General features: G+C 34.5%; 1 protein-coding gene across 1 annotated transcript; it reads left to right on the top strand.

Annotated features, from left to right (window-relative positions):
* Window positions 1–1,460: 1,460 nt before the first annotated feature.
* LOC107871658 (histone acetyltransferase HAC1-like) lies at window positions 1,461–21,149 on the top strand. Its single transcript, XM_047412094.1, is given in 12 exon segments — window positions 1,461–1,529; window positions 8,947–9,213; window positions 9,382–9,624; window positions 9,626–9,661; window positions 16,615–16,753; window positions 17,317–17,516; window positions 17,606–17,748; window positions 17,842–18,151; window positions 19,280–19,419; window positions 19,768–19,846; window positions 19,924–20,307; window positions 20,850–21,149. Coding segments are annotated over 12 exon segments (2,310 nt in total).
* The last annotated feature ends 4,138 nt before the right edge of the window (window positions 21,150–25,287 follow it).

Here is a 25,287-nt window from a genome sequence, read left to right as displayed (position 1 = left end):
ATTATTATAATTTCTTAATTCTTTTTTTTATAAAAAGCACCCCCCCCCCCGTTGTCATCTTCTTCACAGCACCCCACCCCCACCCCCTGCGTCTCTACCCCACCCTGGGTCTTCATCGTTTCAACCTCACCCCACCCCACCCTCGCGTCTTCGCCGTCACCCCCTCCCCCCACCCCACATCTTCACATGAATAAATTCTTTTTAATCCACCATAATTATTTTCATTTCTTGTAAAATTTCAACAAGAGTCACTTTTTACCCTCCATTAGTATCACCATTTCTTGAAAAATTACAACAAATTTCAATAAAGATCACTTTTTTCTTAAAAAAAGATCACTTTTATCACCATTTCTTTTTTTTTTCCTCCACAAGAAAGATCACTTTTTTTTCCATTAATATCACTATTTTATGAAAAATTTCAATAAAAATGACTTTTTTATAGACCCCTTTTGAATTCTTGAAGTAGATTTAAACAAAAATTTTGTGTGTGTATTTTTGAGTATCATGGAGAAGCAAGATTCACTTTAATGGAGAAGAAGAGGAAGAGGAGAGGGGATTATTAACGCTGGGGAAGGTAGGGGCTGGGGAGCGGGGCTGGCTGAGGAAGGTGGGGGTTTCTAAAAGATTTTATAATTTCTTTTTAATAATTAGTTTTAATTTTTATTTTACAAATAATTTTATAATTAATTTTTAATAATTTGGAACCTCAATGCCATTTTTTATTTTCACTTTTTTAAAAAAATTATAATATATTTTAGATAATCAGTTTTTTATTTTTTAAATAATTTTATAATCTATTTTTAATAGTCTTTTTTATTTTTATTTTTTAAATAATTTTTTAATTATTTTTTAATAATTGAAATCCTCAATGCAATTTTTATTTTTATTTTTTTAAAATTTTATGATTTCTTTTAAATAATCAGTTTTTTTATTAATCAATTTTTTATTTTTTAAATAATTTTTTAATTATTTTTAATAATTGGAATCCTCAATGCAATTTTTTATTTTTATTTTTATTTTTTAAGTAATTTTATATTTATTTTTTAAATAATTTTATAATTATTTTTGAATAATTTGGATCCTCAATACTATTTTTTATTTTTATTTTTTTTAAATTTTATAATTTTTTTTAAATAATTTTATAATTATTTTTTAATAATTTGATCTTCAATGAAATTTTTTATTTTTTTTAACAATCAATTTTTTTATTTTTATATTTTTTAATTTTTTTATAATTATTTTTTAATAATTTGTCTTTTTTTAATTTTTAATTTATTTTTAATAATCAATTTTTTATTTTTATTTTTTAAATAATTATATAATTAATTTTTAATAATTATCGGACCCACAATACCACATGGCAGCTTCCAATTAGCCCCTTTTGCCACATAGCATATGTGTGCAACATACACTTTGAGCTTTTAGCTAATTGGGTAAAAAATAAAGGGTGTCTCGATTCGATGATGGAACTTTTTATCCCAGAGCAGGCCCGAGAGCACATTAAAGGTCTTAGGCAATCGATAGGCCAGGTCAGTCAAATAAATTTCGGGCATACTGTTTGCTATTTACAACGTTTTTGGTACAATCATTTGTATAAATGCAACAACAACTTTAACCCAAGTTCAAGTCTTAGACAAGAACAATTATGAAGTTCCTTAACACCTTCAACACAAGATTATAAGTAATCTATCCAAGAAGTATGTTATTTTTTTTCAGAAAAGAGATGAAAAAGAATTATAAGGCCAAGTCCCCCGACTTCACAGTGTCCTTAAGGAATAATTTCCCTCACTGTAACCGAGGTTATAGAATCTTCTTTCCAGGATAAAACGGCCTTCAATCCGAACAATAACGGTAGCTCAAATTGTTGGATTCAACGAACTCACTCAACAACTTAATGATCACACAGAGTTTTTGTATAGAAGAAGAGTGTTTTTGCTGTCAAAAATCATACCAATACCTGAGGAATATATCAGGTATTTATAGCCTTTAATGTGTCCTTTCAGAAAGGATGCATTGGTTCAGCAGAAAGGTACCTTTTTAGTAGCAGTCACGTCCCTGCTCCCAGTCTGTGCTGGACCTGCAGCCGCAGGTGACGTTTGGCAAATTCTAGTAGCTTCTGCGCTACATCTGCGCCCACAAGTCGCGTACCTGCGCTGCATCTGCGCCCGCAGGTCACCCTATAGCGCGAAACAGTGTGCCTTTTCCCTTGAAGGGTCGCATCCCTTCGTGATGCGTTGTGTATGCGTCTGCATGGCGTCAAAAATGCGCCCTCACTTGAAGAAAAAAAATACTATCAGATTTTGGATTAAAAATTTCACTTGTAAATAAGTTTCAAATAAATTTTTTCTAAAAATTTAGATCTCATCGATCATTTTTCAAATCCAAATCAAATCAAATTCGAAGCCGAAGCCGAGCCGAGCCAGCGAAGACGACAACGGTGCGAGGAACCACCTTGTTCTTGCCTCACTATCCATATGGAGTTAGTGTTTCTCATTATAAACACTTACAAGTTCTCTTCTCCCACCAATGTGGGAGAATTAGTGAACTTTCCTTTAAAAAGAGTAGACTTTCCAATTTGAGAGTGCACTTTCTAAATTGGTCTCTCTTCCCTGCATCATTTTCCCTTCATTTTCCATTCACATATACACCTTAAACCCAACAATCCCCCATATAAATGGGGAATGGCTATCTTTTAAAGAAATTTACGGACAAGAATATGATCATTTAGCAAAGGCTATTTGCATCTGGATAGTAGGTTTCCCTTTGAACTTTTTGTAGTGAACATGCATCAGATGCATTCGGTCAATCGGTAAATTTGATATTTTTGAACCGTTGAGCTTTAATGTACACCTAGACAACACATGTCACACAACCAGCCTTTTACTGTTTATAATTCACATAGTTTTGTTCTTTTCAGCCATGAACACGTCCCGATTTCATGAGCGCTTAGAGAATAGGCCTTTACTAACATTCTCTTTGAAGCAGCTTCCACTTCGCCCTCACATAGGTGATTTATAAAAGTTCAATCCTAAAGATTAAACTATTTGGTCAAATCTGCTAAATTTAGATAGTCATTAAAAGACTTTTCACCTTAAGCTTATCCTTGTTTACTAAACATTGTCTACATCATGAGAATGGGTTGGATATTGACAATGTTGAACCTATCAGATACGACTTTGTTTTATCTCTTTGAACCTAGCTATTGGGATCTCCAGTCTGCTAGGTAGAGTTATCGCCATGCTGACTTGTCCTAGGCCTTAAACCCATTACCTTAGATGTCTTCTCAACTCCTTCTCTAGATAGGCCTTTTGTAAGTGGATCCGACACATTATCTTTTGACTTTACATAGTTGACAGCGATAACTCTACTAGAGAGAAGTTCTATAATGGTATTATGTCATTGTCTTATGTGACGAGATTTACCATTGTATATCATGCTCCCTGCCGTACCTATTGCCTCTTGGCTATCACAGTGTATACATGCTGGTGCCACTGGTTTGGGCCAATAAGGAATATCTTTCAAGCAATTTCAGAGCCATTCTGCTTCTTCACTGGCTTTATCTAACGCGATAAATTCAGATTCCATTGTAGAGCGAGCAATACAAGTTTGTTTGGATGATTTCCAAGAGACCTTTCTTCCACTGATAGTAAATACATATCCACTCGTGTATTTTACTTTGTTCGATTCAGTGATGTAATTTGCATCACTATATCCTTCAAGTACTGCGGGATATTTATTATAATGCAAAGCGTATTCTTAAGTGTATTTAAGATACCCCAAAACTCTTTTCATTGCCACCAATGAGTTTTATTAGGATTACTCGTGTACCGACTCAACTTACTTATAGCGCATGTTATGTATGGTCATGTACATTTCATTATATACATTAAATATCTCAATACTCTTGCGTACTCCAATTGTGAGTCACTTTCACCTTCATTCTTTCGAAGTGCAAAGCTCACGTCCAATGGAGTCTTGGCAATACTGAACTCCATATACTTGAATTTGTCAAGTACCTTTTCGATATAATGACAGTGCCAACCCTTATGGAGTTCTATGGATTCTTATCCCTAAGATCACATCCGGAACTCCAAGGTCTTTTATATCGAACTTGCTCTCGAGCATTCGTTTTGTTATATTTATGTCTGAAATGTCTCTACTGATGATCAACATATCATCCATATATAAACACACAATGACTTGGTGATTTGGAGTGTCTTTAATGTAAACACATTTATCACATTCATTTATCTTGAACCCATTTACCAACATGGTTTGGTCAAACTTTGCATGCTATTGTGTAGGTGCTTGTTTAAGTCCTTAAAGTGACTTAACAAGTTTGCACACCTTATTTTTCTTTTCTGGAACCACAAAGCACTCAGGCTGTTCCATGTAGATTTCTTCCTCCAATTCTTCATTTAGGAATGCCATTTTCACATCCATTTGATGGATTTCAAGACCATATACTGCCGCCAAGGCAATTAACATCCGAATTGATGTTATCCTCGTTACTGGCGAGTATGTATCAAAGTAATCAAGGCCTTCCTTTTGTTTGAAGTCTTTTACAACAAGTCTTGCCTTGTACTTATCAATAGTACCATCAACTTTCATTTTCCTTTTGAAGATCCATTTAGAACCTAAAAGTTTATTTCCTGGAGGAAGATTAACTAACTTCCACGTATGGTTGCTTAAGATTGAATCAATCTCACTATCGACTGCCTCTTTTCAAAAGGATGAGTCTGAAGACATCATCACTTCCTTAAATGTTTGAAGCTCATTTTCTAAGAGAGACGTTACAAAATCCGATCCAAACGAAGTTGACGTTCTTTGATGTGTACTGCATCTTAGATTCTCATCATTATCTACATTCTCTATTGGTTCATTTCCTTCCTTTCTATTTTTCATAAGGAATTAATTATGTCTTACTATGGAGAACTCTATTGAGTATTCAGTTGGCTGTAAGGATAGCCTCCCCCCACAAGCTTTGCGGTAAACCTGAGTTTATAAATAAGGTATTCATCATTTCCTTCAAAGTTCAATTTTTACTTTCCGCAATTCCATTAGATTGAGGTGAATACGGGGCTGTAGTTTGATGGACAATTTCATTCTCTACACATATTTCAGCGAAGGGAGATTCATATTCTCCACCCCTATCACTTCTTATCATTTTTATCCTTTTCTCTAACTGATTTTCAACTTCAGTTTTCTATTGCCTAAATGCATCTATTGCTTTATCCTTACTATTTAGCAAATAAACATAACAATATCTCATACAATCGTCAATAAAAGTTATGAAATATTTTTTCCCACCACGTGATAGTGTTGACTTCATATCACAAATGTTGGTGTGAATTAAGTCTAAGGAATTGGAATTCCTTTCAACTAACTTATACGTATGCTTAGCATACTTTGATTCCACACAAGTTTGACACTTTAATTTATTGCACTCAAAGTTTGGCAAAACTTCTAAGTTAATTGGTTTTCGTAATGTTTTGTAATTAACATGGCCTAAACGTTCATGCCACAAATCATAAGACTCAAGCAAGTAAGAAGAAATTGAAATTTTATTTATTTCAACATTCATTACATTTATTTTGAATAGGCCCTCCTTGAGGTAGCCTTTTACTACATACACTTCTTCTTTACTAAGTATAATTTTTTCGAAAACAAATACACATTTGAATCCATTTTTATCTAGAAGTGAAATTGAAATCAAGTTCTTCCGTAACTTCGGAACATATAAGACATTGTTAAGTGTCAAAACTTTGTCGGAAGTCATTTTCAAGCGCACTTTTCCTGTTCCTTCTACTTTTGCAGTAACGAAGTTTGTCATGTAAATCTTTTCTTCTACTTGAGTCGGAGCGAACGTTGAAAACAACTCCTTGTTAACACAAATATTTTGTGTGGCACCAGAATTCATCCACCATTCGCGAGGATTTCTCACCAAGTTACATTCAGAAAGCATAGCACACAGATCATCCGTTTCTTTCTTAGACTCAGCCAAATTTGCTTGGTCCTTCTTCTTCCCTTTCTTCAGGGCACGACAATCCATAGACTTGTGGCCAATCTTTCTATAGTTGAAACACTTTTCCTTGAATTTGTTCTTGGGTTGATTGCTTTCATTTCCAGCTTTCTTTCTCTTTTTGGAGTTATTTTGGTCTTCTTCTACAATGTTTGCTCCATCCATTGCAGAATTACCTCTTGACCTTCTTTCCACGGCCTTATTATCTTTTTCAATGCGTAGTTGTACAATCAGATCTTCGACTGACATCTCCTTACATTTGTGTTTCAAATAGTTCTTGAAGTCTTTTTACAAAGGTGGTAGCTTCTCTATTATTGCTGCTACTTGAAGTGCCTCATTCACGATAGGACCTACAATAAAGGTTAAGTGAATATTAAGACCATTTTTCAATAGTTCAACAAAGGTATTTGTCAAAATTATACCTTCCGCAAGGAGATCATGGATGATCCCTTGCAGTTCCTACACTTGGGAAACAATAGACTTGTTGTCTACTGTTTTATACTCCAGAAATCTTGCAACAAAGAAATTTTTAGTTCCTGTATCCTCCGTCTTGTACTTCCATCCTAGCGTTTTCCATAACTCTTTCGATGTCTTTGTTCCACTATACATATTGTAAAGGTCATCTTGGAGACCACTCAAGATGTAATTCCTGCAAAGGAAATTTGAGTGTTTCCAAGCCTCCACAATCACGAAGCGCTCTTGTTCAGAGGTTTCCTCGGGCACCTCCGGAGCTTCCTCAAATGTGAACCTTTGAAGACAGAGTGTTGTAAGGTAGAAGAATATTTTCTGTTGTCATCCCTTGAAGTCAATACCCGCAAACTTTTTGGGTTTCTCCACTGGTGCTAATGCCGGCGGAGCATTCGTGCGACTTGTTGTGGCAATACTAGTTGCCCCTACAGTCGTTGCAGCGTCTTGCACTTGACTATCGTTATTCATTTTTCTGTCACAACAAGACAGTACCTTTAGTATATTGAAATACTTATTACAAAGTTGCAACAACTTTAAACACTTCTTGTTTCTAGTTTAGCGATGAAGTTTTTATGACTTCCAATCATTAACCGAGTGATCTTTAACTTGTGATGAAGATTTTATGTTTTCAAATCACTAGTTAAGTTCAAACGGAGTAAAAAACTTAAAGCTTTAATATCCAAAAACAAGCTATACAGATTCTGGGGTTACTCCTTAAGATTGTTATTTACAATGTTTTTGGTACAATCATCTGTATAAATACAACAACAACTTCAACCCAAGTTCAAGTCTAGGACAAGAACAATTATAAAGTTCCTTAACACCTTCAACACAAGATTATAAGTAATCTATCCAAGAAGTATGTTGTTTTTTCAGAAAAGAGATGAAAAAGAATTATAAGGCCAAGTCCCCTGACTTCACAGAGTATCCTTAAGGAATAATTTCCCTCACTGTACCCGAGGTTATGAAATCTTCCTCCCAGGATAAAATGGCCTTCAATCCGAACAATAGTGGTACCTTAAATTATTGGAACAACTTAATGATCACACAGAGTTTTTGTATAGAAGAAGAGGGTTTTTGATGTCAAAAATCATACCAATACCTGAGGAATATATCAGGTATTTATAGCCTTTAATGTGTCCTTTTAGAAAGGATGCATTGGTTCAGCAGAAAGGCACCTTTTCAGTAGCAGTCATGTCCCTGCGCTCAGTCTGTGCTAGACCTGCGGCCGCAGGTGATGTTTGGAAAATTCCAGTAGCTTCTGCGCTACATCTGCGGCCACAGGTCGCGTACCTGCGTTGCGTCTGCGCCCGCAGGTCACCTTATAGCGCTAAACAGTATGCCTTTTCCCTCGAAGGGTCGCATCCCTTCATGATACGTTGTGTATGCGTCTGCATGGCATCAAAAATGCACCCGCACTTGGAGAAAAATAATACTATCAGATTTTGGATTAAAAATTTCACTTGTAAACAAGTTTCAAATAAATTTTGTCTAAAACATTAGATCTCATTGATCAAATCCAATGGGAGTTAGTGTTTCTCATGCCTCACTATCCTTGTGGAGTTAGTGTTTCTCTTGCCTCACTATCCTTGTGGAGTTAGTGTTTCTCATTATAAACACTTACAAGTTCTCTTCTCCCACCAATATGGGAGAATTAGTAAACTTTCCTTTAAAAAGAGTAGACTTTTCAATTTGAGAGTGCACTTTTTAAATTGGTGTCTCTCTTCCCTCCTCCATTTTCCGTCCATTTTCCATTCACATATACACCTTGAACCCAACAATAGTGTGGCGCTCTCACGCCGTACTCTTCTAAATTTGAGAATTTGCAGTTTGGTTGTTCAAGAAATTGTCATTTAAATAAGGGATTTACTTTTCTTTTCTTTTTCTAGATACGAACTCGTAACCAGTTAGTTAAAAATATAGATGTTCAGAAACCTGCCCTATAAAGAAGTGGCCTGAGTTGCTTAAATTCTTTTATCATTTCTACACCTTGACCAGGAATTCTAAAGTTAAGAGGCATAATGTGAACTAAGATTTATATTGCATTGAGTTGAAATGATTCCCAATGTCATGGGGTTGCTGTTTTAACTGTTGGTCAGATCATTCATAATTTGTTGTATGCACTCGAGGGTGTCGTCTAGTGGTCAATGAATCTGGAATTGACCATGGAAGACCGTGATTCAAATCCTAGAGGAAGCAAAAAGAAAAAATGCTTTCTTTATTGCTGTCTAAGGCTTGGGGACGAAGTTACGTGGTACTTGTACTGGTCGGATATAGCAGCTACCTTGTCATGTAGAATGAATAAAACTATTAACACTCATTTCAATTTCTATTGATCTTCAGTGCATGTTGTTGAACAAGAGGCTGATTTGTTGCAATAAATGGTCTTTATTTTGGGTTTCATTTCTAATCTGTATGAGTAAACTTTTTTCTTTCTGTTCTGTTTTGCTTGACAGAGCAAACCAAAAGCAGAAAAAGATCGAGGAATGGAGAATTCTATGAGTGAAAAATCTTGTCAATTATGTGCAGTTGATAAGCTAAATTTTGAACCTCCACCCATATATTGTACTCCATGTGGTGCTCGTATTAAACGTAATGCGACGTATTATACCATTGGAGCAGATGATAATGAGGCCAGTGGAGACACCATCATTGTTGATGGAACCACCGTTCCAAAGGCGAGGATGGAGAAAAAGAGAAATGATGAAGTGACTGAAGAATGGGTGTCTGTCTAACTCTGCATTTTATTTTACAAATATAGTATCTCATTACTATAGAAACGAGGGTTTGGAAACTTGCGTTGATGCTTTTTTTTTTCAATAACATGTTTCTTTTCTTCTAGTTTTAATAATTTTTGGTCTCATTATGTAAGAGGTTACTTCTTTGTGCAGCGGGTGCAATGTGATAAGTGTGAAGCTTGGCAACATCAGATTTGCGCTTTATTTAATGGTAGAAGGAATAGTTGTGGGCAAGCTGAGTATACCTGTCCCAATTGCTATATAGCAGAAGTTGAAAGAGGTGAACGCAAGCCCTTACCACAAAGTGTTGTTCTTGGAGAAAAAGACCTGACTCAAAATATACTCAGTGATCACATTGAGAAACGATTAGCTAGTAGTTTCAAGGAGGAACGTGAAAAAAAGAGCAAAGCATGAAGGAAAAGGTTATGATGAGGTAAGTCAATTGGCTTGACTTATTCGTGAATGTTTTGCAGTGTAAAATGATTAGTGCATTGAGACTTGATTCCTCTGCCTTATCGATAAGGTTTGGAGAGAATAACTTGTTAATTGCTCTAAGATTCACAAAGATATATGTATACATGAAGATTATAAGCTATGGTAACTAAATCAAATTCCTACAAATAGACTGTCATATATGTTATTACTTAAGTTTATGTTTCAATCAATTTTTTAGAACAAGTACATCGGTTAAAAGTTTTTTATGTTTCAATTAATATTGAAACAAATGCATTTTGAGTTACAAAGAAAATGAATGTGAAATTACAATTGAAACAAATGCATCTTGAGTTACAAATGCATTAACAATTGTAAATTCATTTACGTTTTAGGTTCTTGAGACTTGAAAGAAAGACAATTTTTGTTCATGAACCTATTAACTATTGCTTCATTAATACTTTTCACTTGCATGAAAATTTTACCCTATAAATAGTGTTTCTTTTGTTTGGAAAAGACAAACACTCAAAACTACTTTCCCCTTGAAAAACACTTGAGAGACATTGATCAAATGGTGAAATCATCAATTCAAGAATAGAAGAGCAACATTCTTGAATGCTATTTGTTTTGTGGCTTAGAGTTGTCACTAGTTCTTCTGTTTGCTCATGGGAGAGACTCCAACTATCTTCAAGAAGCGTATTATCGTGCCTCTAAGCCAAGCAAGTTTTATCTTGAATTTCTTGTACAATTATCATTATTGTTCTAACAATTTGAAGATAGTTGTCTCTATGGATTCTACATCAATATCAAATAGTATTCCATCTTTGGCTAATCCTAATTTTGAAATATTTGGTGGCAAAGACATTCCTAGATGGTGTGGAAAGATGGAATTCTTTTTAAGACGTTTAAAGTTGGCATATGTTCTTGAAGAACCTTATCCTAATGCTCCTGGTTCTGAGGTAGCATCTGACGAGGCTACTTTGATTAAAGAACAAGTTGCCAAATGACAATATGATGATTATTTGTGCAAGAATTATATTCTTGGAGGAATGTCCAACAAATATTATGATCAATATTATGTTAAATGCAAATATGCTAAAGAGATATGAGACACTCTTCAAGCTATTTATTTAGAAGAAGAGGCGAGTTCTAAGAAATTTCTCGTTTCAAATTATATAGAGTTCAAAATGATTGATGGCAAGTCAATCACTAAACAAGTACAAAAATTCCAACTTATGGCTAATAAAATTGTTATATCTGAAATTTCGCTTGATGAAAACTTTCATGTTGGGGCTATTGTATCAAAACTTCCTCCATCTTGGAAAGAGTACCGAAGCAAACTCTTACACAAGAAGGAAGATTTGACTCTTGAAAAATTGTTGCAACACTTGCAAATTGAACAAGAGACACGATGGCACGATAATAATAGTTTGAAGGAACCTGTCATAAAAGCTCATATGGTTGAAGAAAAATCAAACAAGAAGAAACCAGAAAATAAGAATTTTTCAAAGGTAAAGAAGACTATAAATTTCAAGTGTAATGGTGCCAATTTTAAATCTGGTGAATGCTATCATTGTCACAAAGTTGGTCACTATGCGCATGATTGTAGAATTCTCAAAGCCGAAAAGAAGAAAGAAAAAATAAATTAAAAAATGATCTTGTGGCAATGGTGACAGAAGCATATGTAGCAAAAGATCAAGTGGAATGGTGGATAGATACCGGCGCAACTCGTCACATATCAGGTAATCAAAATTCTTTCAAGATTTATGAATTAGTGGGGGACGGTAAAATTGTATATATGGGAAACTCCTCTTCTACTAAAGTTGTGGGAAAAGGAACTGTTGAACTAAAGTTTACTTCCAAAAAGATAGTTACATTGAAGGACGTATTGCATGTTCCTGATATTCGAAAGAACTTGGTGTGAGGTACGCTACTTTCGAAGCATGGTTTTAAAATGGTTTTTGAGGCAGATAAGTTTATTTTATCTAAAAATGGCATGTTTGTTGGAAAAGGTTATATTACAAATGGAATGTTTAAACTCAATATTGAAAATGAAAATATTTTTGCTTATCTTGTGGAGTCTCTGGACTTATGGCATGAACGTCTGGGACATGTGAATTTTATATCCATTCAACTTATGGTGAATAATGAATTAGTCAAAGATTGTGGAAAGAATCATACTACTAAGTGTCTTACTTGTAGTAAATGCAAGATTACGAAGAAGCCCTTTAAGACAGTTGAAAGAACTTCCACACTTTTGCAATTAATCCACACTGATATTTGTGAGATGGATTATTTGTCACGTCATGAAAATAGGTATGTTATCACTTTTATTGATGACTACTCAAGATATACTTATGTCTTTTCATTAAAAACAAAAGATGAAATATTTGAGACTTTCAAAACATATAAAGCAGAAGTTGAAAATAAATTGAGTGTGAAAATTAAGTCAATTAGGTCTGATAGAGGTGGAAATTACTTAAAGTCAGATTTTATTGATTTTTTTGAGAGAGAAAGCATTGAAAAATAATTGACCATGCCCTATACACCACAACAAAATGGTGTAGAAGAAAGAAAAAATAGAACTTTCATAGAAATGGTTAATTTTATGCTTTATGGATCTGGTATATCTGAAAATTTGTGGACTAAAGCCTTGCTTTCAGCATGTCATATTTTGAATAGAATTACTTTCAGAAATCATGATGCATCTCCATTTGAACTTTGGAATAATCGAAAACCAAATATAAATTATTTTAAAGTATGAGGTTGCTTGGCTCATGTTCGATTACCAAATCAACATTTAACTAAGATTGGTTATAGAGGAGTAGATTGTGTTTTTATTGGTTATTCACAAACCCGTAAGGCTTATAGATTTTTAAATCTTAAGACCCCAAGTCCTCACACAATTATTGAATCTTTACATGCTAAATTTTTTGAGCATATATATCCCAAGAAAAAAAGATTCTTTTGAACAAGATTCAAGTTCTTCTATTTCTCCTTTTAAAAGTAAAATAGTTGAGCCATTGGAAAAAAGTCAACCAATACGTAGTTTAAGATCAGCCAAATCAAAAAACTTTGAGCCTGATTTTCAAGCTTATTTGGTTGAAAAAGATCCTGAAAGTTATGCTGAAGCTATGTTTTCACATGATGCTCCATTTTGGCGTGAAGCCATTGATGATGAAATGCATTCTATATTATCTAATAATACATGGATATTGTCAGATCCTCCTCCTGGATGTAAACCAATTGGTTGCCGATGAATTTTTAGGAAGAAAATAAAATTCGATGGTACTTTAGATAAGTACAAAGCCCGTTTGGTAGCTAAAGGCTTTACTCAATTGAAAGATATTGATTATTTTGATACTTTTGCACCTGTAGCTCGGATGACCTCTATTCATCTCTTGATTGCTCTAGCAGCAATTCATGGTTTTGTGATTCATCAGATGGATGTGAAAACTAAATTCCAGAATGGAGATCTAGACAAAGAAGTTCACATGAAACAACCAGAAGGATTTGTCAATCCTGGTCAAGAACGTAAAGTTTGTAAACTTCTTAAATCTCTTTATGGATTAAAATAAGCTCCAAAGCAATGGCATGATAAATTTAGAAAAGTTATGATTTCTAATGGCTACTTAATCAATGGTGGAGATATCTACATATTTAGTAAATTTCAAGAAAATTTTGATGTTATAATATGCCTTTATGTAGATGACACGTTGATCTTTGGAATTGATATCGAAAGAGTCAAAGAAACAAAATATTTTTTTGCTTCTCAGTTTGAAATGAAAGATATTGGAGAAGCTGATGTAATTTTAGGCATCAAAATTATAAGATCGGCAAGTGGTTTGACTCTTACTCAATCAAGTTATATTGAGAAGGTTCTAAAGAGGTTTGGTCATTTTGACAACAAGCCTGCTCCTACACCATTTGATCCTAGTATCAAACTAGTACGAAACTCTGGTGATATTCTTGATCAATTGACATATTCTCAGATTGTTGGGAGTCTTATGTATGCCATGCATTGTATCAGGCCAGATATTGATTATGCAGTAGAAACTTTGAGCAAGTTTACTGGTAGCCCTGGAGTTGAGCATTGGAATACCTTAATTCGTGTTTTAAGGTATCTGAAGGGTACAATTAATGTTGGCCTGCATTATTCTACCTTTTCAGCAGTTCTTGAAGGCTATAGTGATGCTACTTAGAATTCTGATCCGAATGACTCTAAATCTATTATTGCTTGGATTTTCACTTTGGCTGGAGCAGCAATATCTTGGAGATCAAAGAAGCAGACATGTATTACTCACTCAACCATGGAGTCAGAATTTATCGCTATGTCTTCTGCTGGAGAAGAAACTGATTGGCTGCGGAGTATGCTGATAGATATTCCATTATGGGTAAGCTAATACCACTTTTGACTATATATTGTGATAATAAAACTACTATATTCGGGCTTCAAGTGATTGTTACAATGGAAAGTCAAGACAAGTTCATCTCAAACATAATCATGTGAGAATATTATTGGAGGATGGCATAATATCGCTTCAATATGTGAAGTCCAAACTCAATTTAGCAGATCTTTTGTCTAAAGGGTTAGGCAAGGAATTGGTGGTATAAACTTGTAATGGGGTGGGAATAAAGCCTGTTGTAGGTTGATTGTACTTTATGGTAACCCTACCTAATGATGTAATCTTAGGTTCAAAGGGAAAAACAAGTAAAGTTATAATTGTGAAGCACATCAATAAAATTTTCTTTTTTCCTAGGGAATGAGTAGATGTACATAAGTTGAGATTTTTTCTCTTGATAAATCTATAAGACCGATATCGATTGGAGTAAATAATAACACTCTTGATAGATTTGACAGTATTCCTACAAAAGAAAAGAATGAGATTATATTCTCTTATTAAGTCTATACACCGATTTCGGTTGGAGTGTGTAGGAACACTCATGATAGATTTATTGATACTTTGTTGTAAAGAAGCATGAGATTAATTTCTCTTAATGAAATTCATAGACTACTTAGTCGGAGTATGCAAAGTTACTCTTGATGAATTGACCGCTCTAAGTGCAAAGTGGAGGCCGCTTCAATAAGATTTTAACAGGAAAATCTTAAAGCACTTAGCTAAAAGGATTCGGGACACATGGCCGTAAGGTGTCATAGGATTTTGATTTTCACCGGAACATAGCAATATACGTGGAGTATTTTTCTACTTCATTCAATGAACCACTTAGTTCAAGATTTGTTCACTAAGTAGTCAATGATTTAGAAAGTCTTCACTAGCTAATGGTTCAAGTCCAAAAGACACCATTATTGATGCATGTTGCTAGATTAATGTCTCAAAAGAATTTTGTTTCTTAAAGATAAAATTTTTTGAAACAAGTGGGGGATTGTTATTACTGAAGTTTATGTTTCAATCAATTTTTTGGAATAAGTGCATCGGTTAAAAGTTTTTTATGTTTCAATTAATATTGAAACAAATGCATTTTGAGTTACAAAGAAAATGAATGTGCAATTACAATTGAAACAAATGCATCTTGAGTTACAAATGCATTAACAATTGTAAATTCATTTACGTTTTAGGTTCTTGAAACTTGAAAGAAAGACAATTTTTGTTCATGAACCTATTAACTATTGCTTAATTAATACTTTTCACTTGCATGAAAATTTTACCCTATAAATAGTGTTTCTTTTGTTTGGAAAAGACAAGCACTCAAAACTACTTTCCCCTTGAAAAAACACTTGAGAGACATTGATCAAATGGTGAAATCATCAGTTCAAGAATAGAAGAGCATCATTCTTGAATGCTACTTGTTTTGTGGCTTAGTTGAATCTCGAAGATAGAGTTGTCACTAGTTCTTCCGTTTGCTCGTGGGAGAGACTCCAACTATCTTCAAGAAGCGTATTATCGTGCCTCTAAGCCAAGCAAGTTTTATTTTAAATTTTTTGTACAATTATCATTATTGTTCTAACAATATATCATACTTATTCTATAAGTGGGAAGCCCCTAAAAGTTGAATTATCAAAATGTCCATGCAAAATTGAATAAACTTTTTACCCTTTAATCTACCATTATCTCTATAATTTGATTTTTGTACCAAAAAGTAATTTTACATTCCAATAAATACTGTTCCACTACATACTTTCTATAAAATAACAAAAAAGTTGAATACACATAAAAAGTTCAAATGGCTACAAATGTATCTACCAAGTACTAACTACAAAGTGATTTATTAATATAGTCTGTTGAAGCAACCATGTCATTTCATCCTTGACAGGCGTTAATAAGCACTTCCTACACTTTCTGGCGAATGCCATCACTTTAAGTTTTTGTCTAATCTTGTACGGTCGTACATCCATCTTAGTAATCGTATATTTGGAATACTAATTTGTGGATGTGTTGGACTTCAACAATTTAACATTCAATCCCATAAAACATTGCTGGCTTATAACTGTTCAATAGAACTTACCTTTTTAATATGGTAACTGGTAAGTATCCTTATCACATAACACACAGGTAGAACTTCTCCATTTCAAGCACGGAGGGCAGTTGGATTGTATAAAAATCAATAGGCTCAGAAATCCATAAATCAAGGTCTGCTCTTTTTGTGGATGCTGCATTTGTTACTTTAACCTGTATTGTTGTTATAGTACAGGTGATTAGGGCCTGTCTTCTAGAAGCAAAATTTAGAAGTTAAAGTTCTTGGGTCATGATCTGCAGCTCTAAGTGTCTAAAGATGTTTGGAAGTGAATGTGCATTTCTCGGTAGCTTATGGAGTTTGAGCTATTAGTGAATCAGTCAACTATCGTCAGCTTTTCTTCTGTCAATGCTTCTTTCTGCTTGGGAAAAATATCATCTTTAATTTGTTCTAACTTCTGTTTCTGCATTTAGAATTGGGTAGTGGCGTTAACAAGTTCACTTGTGCCTTCCTGATTTTGCTCCTCATATTTGTTTGCAGGTTCCTGGAGCAGAAGGACTTGTTGTAAGAGTTGTGTCATCAGTGGACAAGAAGTTAGAAGTGAAATCATGGGTTCTTGATATATTTAAGGAAGAGAATTATCCACTGGAGTTCCCGTATAAATCAAAGGTACCTTCATGCAGAATTGAGTCATGCTCATGAATGTCGATTTGGGTTTAATGATTTGAATGAATGTTACATATGTTATTTAGTTATAACAAGGCATTTTTCTGTTAAAATAGATCTTTATCTGGCACTATTTTACTGAGAATTTGTTGCTGCCAGTAAAAAATGAACAAATTTGGGTCAGTGGCTCATGCAAAAGGTGATGGTTTCATGCCCCTGTCTAACCCATATTCATTTGTTTTATCTTCCATGACCCAAATTATTGTCTCAAAATTCCCCCCGATCTCGAATAGCCTTCAGTTTTTTTTTTTTAATTTTCTCCATTGTCCATCGCGAAGAAGGTGTTCTTTGGGGGACGTTTGACATCCATAAATGTTTGGATCATAATTTGAGCATGGGAGACCAAGTATGAAAGCTTGTTTCTGAACTACGACTATTCAGATAGTGATGTTAAGACATTGTTATGTCTCAATAGTTTAAATCTTGGCATTATCCACAGATAGGAGTCTTGTCTTTTATGTTTCACATGCAAATTGGCGATAATTGTTTATGGACTAAAAAGTTGCATTCTTCAAGTGTTATTGTTATTTCAGAGAATTGAAAGTGTGGAGGTGTGCCTCTTTGGCATGTATGTTCATGAATTTGGATCTGAATGCGCACAGCCAAATCATCGCCGTGTTCATCTCTCGCTTCTAGATTCTGTTAAATATTTCAGGCCAGAGATCAAAACAGTGTCTGTAGAGGCTCTCCGAACATTTGTGTACCATGAGATTTTGGTAATCTTTGTTCCCATCTTCCAATTGCCGATTCCAGATATTTTCTATTGGTTCGTATATTAATACAGTATATATATGTTTCCACTCAGATTGGATATCTAGAATTTTGCAAAAAGCGTGGTTTTGCGAGTTGTTATATTTGGGTTTCTCCTCCACAGAAGGGTGACGATTATATATTATATTTCCATCCCGAAATTCAGAAGACCCCAAAATCCGGCAAACTCAGAGAGTGGTGAGCTTAATAATGTATTTTCATGTAGATTATCTACTGCTGTATATAATGTGTATTTTCTCGTGTTTATTTATTAATTAAACAATATTTCAGGTATTTATCAATGTTAAGAAAAGCTGAGGAAAATATAGTTGTTGAGCTCACTAATTTATACAACCATTTCTTCAAATCCATGGGCGAATGTAAAACAAAGGTTACTGCAGCTCGTCTGCCTTATTTTTACGATGACTATTGGCCTGTTGCTGCAGAGGATATTATTTGCCAACTTCAGCAGGAAGTGGATGAGAGAAAGAAACATAAGAAGGGAATTATAAGGAAGATCATAACAAAAATAGCTCTGAAAGCATCTGGTCAATTTGATCTTTCCGGCAATGCATCAAAGGATCTGCGTCTAATGCACAAAGTAATTTTGAACATATCTGCTTACTCATTGTCTTTTTAGTTTCTGTAATTGATTATCTGTTTGGGAGTTGTTGCTTGCAACTTCCGAGAAATTTAACTATGTTTAATGGTGTGTTCCGTGTCGAGGAAACATTTTCCAAAAAATATTTTCTTATTTTCCAATGTTTGGTTGGACAAAACTTTTGATAAACAAGTTCCTTAAAAGTAAGGAAAATAACTTCCATAATGGAAGCAGGGAAAATAAGTTTTAAGTGACATTCTATGTTTATTGTATCATCCTTCCCACCCAATGCCCCAATCCTTAACCCCCTCCCCCCCAGATCATACCATCTCTGCCAGCCCTCAGGCCCCACACTCCACTCCCTCCAACTCCTATAGCTCTTTGCTAGATTACATTTAAATGATCTAGGGGTAGCATTTTTTAGATTACTTATCAAACACTAGAAAATTAGTATGAAACTGACTTTTGTTTTGATAACTGCAGTGTCCGAGTCAGCTTGAACGTACCATGACTAATTCCACAGGATACGTGCCACCTCCCACCACCAGCAGGTATCATGTAACTCTGTCCACCAAGGATGGAACAAAAGGAAAGAAATCATCGAGAATTAAACCTGATACCTCATGTTGCTCAACCCTACGTCAAACCACTAGGCCACACCCTTGAGTGCGTGAAACCAACTTGTTTTTCAAAAAAAACATTTTCTAGAAAACACCCCTTAGGTATTGTGCTTTAGAGTGAACTTTACCTCCTTATTACACCCAAAGCTGTGGCCATTAATGCAGTGGCTGACAGAGATGGGAGACCAGGATTCAAACCCTAGAAGTGACAAAAAAGCTAGGTGGTTTTTTCCTATCTGTATCTATGGTTTGGTGGGTACAGTTACGTGTGTCTATGCTGGTGTGAGGTAGCTGGCACCAATGGAATAGTCAAGCACACCCAAAAGTTGGCCTAGACACCACCTTTAACAGGAAAAAAAATTGTTGCACTCGTATGTGATCTTAGTGTAGTGCTTTGTTTCTGTTTTGCTTTATTTTCTATTTTTCTTTACAAAAGCTGATGACCGTACTGCTATTCTCCATTGATCTGCACTTTTAACTCTGTCCATTTTTTTAGAACTTGCCACAGCTCGGTGAAACGATTTCTCCAATGAAGGAGGATTTTATTATGGTTCATTTACAGAAGGCATGCAGCCATTGTCACATTCTAATGGTTTCTGGAAATCATTGGGAGTGCAAGCAATGCGAGAAGTTTCAGCTTTGTGACAAGTACGGATCTCATCTCTCTATATGCTTAGCGTTGTAGAAGTTTTCTGGTTGTTACAGAATCATGCTTTAAATTTTTTAAAGCAATTAGCTTTTCCCGTCATCCCTCTGTTAGGCATTCCAAGAGCGTATATGTCTTCTCATTTATGAGACTTGGACACCCTACTCTTTGCATTACAAGTCCTCATTAAATAACACAACTCCACTTTCTCATCACTGGTGTGTTTCACCATTAAGAGTAGGAATATTTAGTGTTATTTGGTGGTTATAGTGTCATTTGCTTCTTTTTGAGCATGTTGTCTTTCCTGAGTGTTTTTCTGTAAAATTTGGTCTTTATTGGTATTGTTTCAGGTGCTATGAAACTGAGCAAAAACTTGAAGATATAGAAAGACATCCTATTAATCAAAAGGAAAAGCACACACTTTATCAAGTAAGTATTTCTCTTGCCCCACAGTTGGGGAATAGGTATTGGGTTCCATGGTTAAGAAATTCAATGAAATTTTCCAGAGTGAAATCAAGGAGGTACCTCATGACACCAAGGATGAAGATGAAATTCTCGAGAGTGAGTTTTTTGATACAAGACAGGATTTTTGGAGCCTTTGTCAGGAAAGCCATTACCAATATGATACCCTGAGGCATGCAAAACACTCCTCGATGATGGTCCTTTGCCACCTTCATAATCCCACTGCACCAGTATTTTGCGACATTTGTTACCTTGATATAGAAGCTGGTCAAGGTTGGCGATGTGAAGTTTGCGCAGATTATGATGTTTGCAATGCTTGTTACCAAAAAGATGGTGGAATCAATCATCCTCATAAGTTGACTAATCATCCATCCTCGGCTGATTGTGATGCACAAAATAAAGAAGCTAGGCAACCACTAGTTTTGCAGGTGCATTCTCCTTGTCCCTTAACGTAATTTGTGGTTTGTGCTGCTTTTCGTAATGAAAAGGAGGAAGGGATTAAAACCCACTCAAGATGAAACAATAGCGTGTCAAGTCTTGGTCATATGTGGTAAATAACGGAGGTTTACAATTAAATTTGGGGAGGTTCGAAACCTCTGATATTTAGTGTCGCGGAAGTTTTCAAAACCTCCACATTAATCTGCCATAAACTGATTGCGGCAACAGCAACTGCAGGAGTTTATCCAACCTCCATTGAACTTTAAACCTCCACTATTTACCCCTTTTTTGTAGTGTAGCTAGAATGGGTTTTGAGTCTTTCGATTATGCGGTTTCTTAAATAGCTGACAAGAGAGGACACATCCATCAATGAACTGGCACTGGGAATTTTTAGGCATCTTAAAAAAGAATAGAAAGGATGCAGATACATTTTGTTTTGCTAAATTCTATTTGGCATTTGAGAATGATAATTTCATATTCCTTTGTGTTTTCCTTTGTACATTTGGTTTTTATTGTATTGGTACTGTTTCAGGTTGAGACTCATAAAAAAATCGAAGATGCAGAAAGATATCCTATCAATCAAACGGACAAGCACAAACTTTTTCAAGGTTACCAATGTGAAGTTTGCACAGATTTGGCTGACGCCGAAGTGAAGAAAGAAAATTTTCTGTTACTTGGGGCTTTTATTCTACTAATTGTGGCTATTATTATTCTATTAACTGCTATTTTATTTAAAGCTTCTTGTCGCTTTCCCCGCTTCATTGCCAAGGCTAATAACATCTATCGCTGTGATATAAGAGATTCAACTATCACTCATCATTCATATTATTAAGCTCAACAGGTTTCGTAACATTGGTTGCCATTGTTATCTCCATTCTACATAGTTTTCCATTGATACCGTGGCCTCAGATCTCCGTTTTTATGCTTTTTGTTGCCTATATGTCCTTGATCATGGAAATATTACCACAGCTATCCTATCTTGTACTCGTGCTGTCCGTCCCATTACTTCTATTGACAGCTCCTGGAAAATTGTGCAACGTATTTGACGAGTTAAGACTTTTGCCTTGATAAAGAATCAGCTAACTTTGTTCTACATCATTTTCGGTTTTGCCATTTCCAAGTATCACTAATGTACCTGCTTGTGCTTGAAACATACAAGCAATAGCTTAGCTAGCCCCAGCATTTAAGTACAAAGAGTGTTTTATTGTTAGCATATTCTAGGAGCATTTAGAATTACTATTGTTGGTATGTTTTGTTAGGAAAATATGTCACAATATTGATATGAAACTGGAATTAATAATAGTAAGATAATGTCACAAAAGCTGTGTCGTGGCAAGCCACTGTCTTGAAAGTGATTTCGGCCTGACTCCGGTGCAAATTCTTCTAGTTGGTCGCTCCCCAAGGTTCCACAACTACTTTGTGCACTCCTGAACGGAAGTTTGGAGGTTGCCCAAACCTATTTTCCAGTAGAGAACTTAGGAGGAAGGTATTTTTTCTTTACTTTATTGGTGTTTCTTTTGTTCTCAAATAGAGTGGTTTATATAGGTGAGGAACAAAGGATGTTACAAGAGTGAGTTAATGGTGAATTGAATGAATTTACTCATCAAGAATTATCTCACCAAATGAATTCATCCATTCAAGGAATGAAATAACTCTTCAAGAATTATCTCATCAAATGAATTCATCCGTTCAAGGAGAATTGAAAACACACGGTTACAAAAGAATTAAGAAGTTACATTTTCTCATAATGTATCTTGTAAATGTTTTTGCTAACAATGTATTTGGACTTCTCTGTTTGGATAAGCTTAAAGAAGCTTTAGACTTTGACTTTGCATTCTAACCATTTATTAAAAATGCTTTCAATCCCCCACAAATGCAAAGACAAAAGAATAGACACACTTTTGGGCAAATAAAAGGAACATACACTTAAGTGTCAATATCTTTCGATTTGAATTAACACGTAGTGATATGAGGCAACAACAAATATCCAAAAAGTCTTGAACTAGATGGACATAAGTTGAGACCCCTATTGCATGCCCTATTTTTACTTAGGTTAAAACAAGCACGGCTTATGGACTCTAAATGAATTAAAGTTTCGTACAGAATCGTCACCAGATTTTTAAGGAAAATAAGGAAACCTGTTTATTTATTAACACATATGATTGATGTTTTAGTCTTCGAAAAAACCAATTGAGATTCTAGGTAAGGGTTCAAATTATTCCGAAGGGAAGGGGTTAGGCACCCTTTAGGATCTAGAAATGTGGTACCTGGCTAGACTAAATTTATCAAAGAGGGAGGAATAATTAAAATGATGTAAAAGGTGTATATATATTAAGTATAAATTACATGTGAAAAAAAAAAATATTTTGTGATGCATGAAAAGAAATGTATCTTGATATGCCATGAAAAGAAAAAGTATTTACAAATAACATTCTTTATTTAATTAAAATTTACGAAAAAAAGTAAAGATTTACTTGGACAAAAAAGATCACAATGTTTATGATGTCAAACTGTGTAAATTAATTGATTAACTAAATTTATTGGTGTAAATATTAACGGCCTAAGTTTGCCTAAGTAACGAAAGAAAAAAGAAAAGAAAAACAAATATATATAGATGTAAAATATTTATTAAAATAATATTAATATATATATTGTTGTAAAATATATGTAAACAAAAGTATATAAGTATATGTATGTAAAAAAAAGACAAGATTGAATAAAAAAAATTGTTCTAAAGGAAAAGACTATGTAATATTTTTTAGTGTAAAAAGTATAAATCATTTTGATTAAATAATCTAAGTCAATTTAATATTTTTATATAAATATTAATGGTTTAAATTTGCCTAAACACGTGGTGAAGATTAAATAAAGAATATCCCACCCAACACCCTAAAAATAAAGTTTTCACTATGATTAACATTTATACAAGTGTAAGAGTATAAAAAATATAACCACATAGTTTAAAATCTTCTTTGACTGCCATCCCGATAAGTGTTCCCAATAACCTGTATAAACACTTGTAATAAAAATGTTAGTAACAAAAAAAATAATAATCAAAATAAATTGAAACTAAATATGTGTGCATATACGTATTTAAAATATAATTTTTGTTAAAAAGTGGGCTCAGATAAAGTTTTGAAATATTGTAAAGATTTCTTCATCACCCAAAAATATTTATTTTTTCTTACGTATTTGTCTATGTAAAATTCGTCTTTTTATTTGTGAAGGCCTAAAAAATTGATGGATAATTTCTTCATCGGCCAAGTGTCTATTTTTGATATAAAATAAATAACTTGAAAAATAAAGATCCATCTTTTGTATTGGGGTGGCCTCAAATATCCGACGAAAAGATAATGTCATCGGCCATGTGCTGACCTTTGATATAAATAGTAAATTTGAAAAATGTAAAGTCCTCCTTTGTAATGAGATGACCTCAAATATCCAGACGGAGAGATAATTTCATTGGCCATGTGTCGGCCTTTGATATAAATAATAAATTTGAAAATGTAACGTCCGCCTTTGTAATGGGATGGCCTCAAATATCCAGACGGAGAGATAATTTCATTGGTCAAGTATCGGCCTTGGATATAAAATACTAAATTTGAGAAAATAAAGTCAGTCTTTTGTGATGGGCGGCCTCAAATATCCGACGAAAAGATAATGTCATTGGCCAATGTATTTATTTATTATCAATGTAAATAATGTGAGGGACAAAATTCTCTAAGGAAATTGTAAAGGAACAGTAAACAAGTAGAACAGTAAACAATAATTCACAACTATCCGACCAAAAATAAAAGGGACAGTCTTTGAAAAATATTTTTTAGTCAAATCTGATCAAAACTATAGTAGAGCAAATATCAACCAAAAGTAAAGATAAAAGTAAGCAGTAGCATTTCCTAAAACACTGTTTCTACCAATAACAAACAATATCCAAAGAACAGACAAAGCTAAAATGAGCACAATTTTAGGGGAGTAACATTGGAAAGCCCCACATTTGTTCAACAATAGACACAGTAACTCCAAAATAAGGGAATCAGTTCACCGGAGATAAATAAAATATAAAGTAGCAGAGACCATCGACGTTGCTTCACCGGTGTTTCTTTCTGTAAGACCCCGTAAAATCCTAAGCTTAATTCAGTCCATTCATGCTTGTTAAGGGGGTCCCATACTTAGAAGGTTCTAGCTAAGTTTCCAGACTTAGTTTATTTTAGCCTTTGAAAGTTCTCAGTCTCATTTCGTGACTTTAATATCCTTTAATGGTCCGTATTCTTGCTAATTCATGACTAGGAAGGTCAATAGGTGTTCCCGAACAAGTTTTGGATTTTTCGAAACTCGTTTAGACCACATTTGGAATCCCAAAATAGTGGACCAACGTGATCTTGGTGCGCCGTGTGCCAATCGCGTTGGTTGATATTGTTGCAGGTTTCTAGGGTTAAAGTACTGAGGCTCAACGTGATGATGGAACGATGCATCAACTATCGCGTTGACGCCATGATGCACTGCATCGCTAATAGCGTCGGTGCCCAGTTCTCAGTCATTTAAAAGTCGCGTCCTCAGAGTTAATTTAGTCTTTTCCCCATGCCCTTCAGCCTTCGTAACTCAAAATTTAGCCCTCTTTTGGCTAATTCTATTTAGTATTCACAAAATCCTCAAGAACAAAATCCTAGGGCTATCAATTCAAGATTCAATTTCCAAGGGATTCCACCATCAACCTTCAATAATTCACCAACTAAGGTATGTCAAGTGTTCATCCAAGGGTTTCTTCCACCCTTGGAGTCCAAGAAACCTTTTTAAAAACTCAAGATAATGTTTTTGATGAATTTCAGGATTTAGTTTGCTTGTGTTTATGACTATTATGTTAATGGGTTCTCTAGTTCAGGATTTAACTGCAATATCTATGTAAAGTAAAGTGATATATATGTAGTATCATGTGAAATCATGTTAAACCCTTGAAATTTGTCAATGGGAAT

Source organism: Capsicum annuum, chromosome 5 (assembly GCF_002878395.1).
Source record: "Capsicum annuum cultivar UCD-10X-F1 chromosome 5, UCD10Xv1.1, whole genome shotgun sequence".
Classification (NCBI taxonomy): Eukaryota; Viridiplantae; Streptophyta; class Magnoliopsida; order Solanales; family Solanaceae; genus Capsicum; species Capsicum annuum.
The sequence above is the reverse complement of the archived record's forward strand: the minus strand, read 5'-3'. Positions and strand labels throughout refer to the sequence as shown.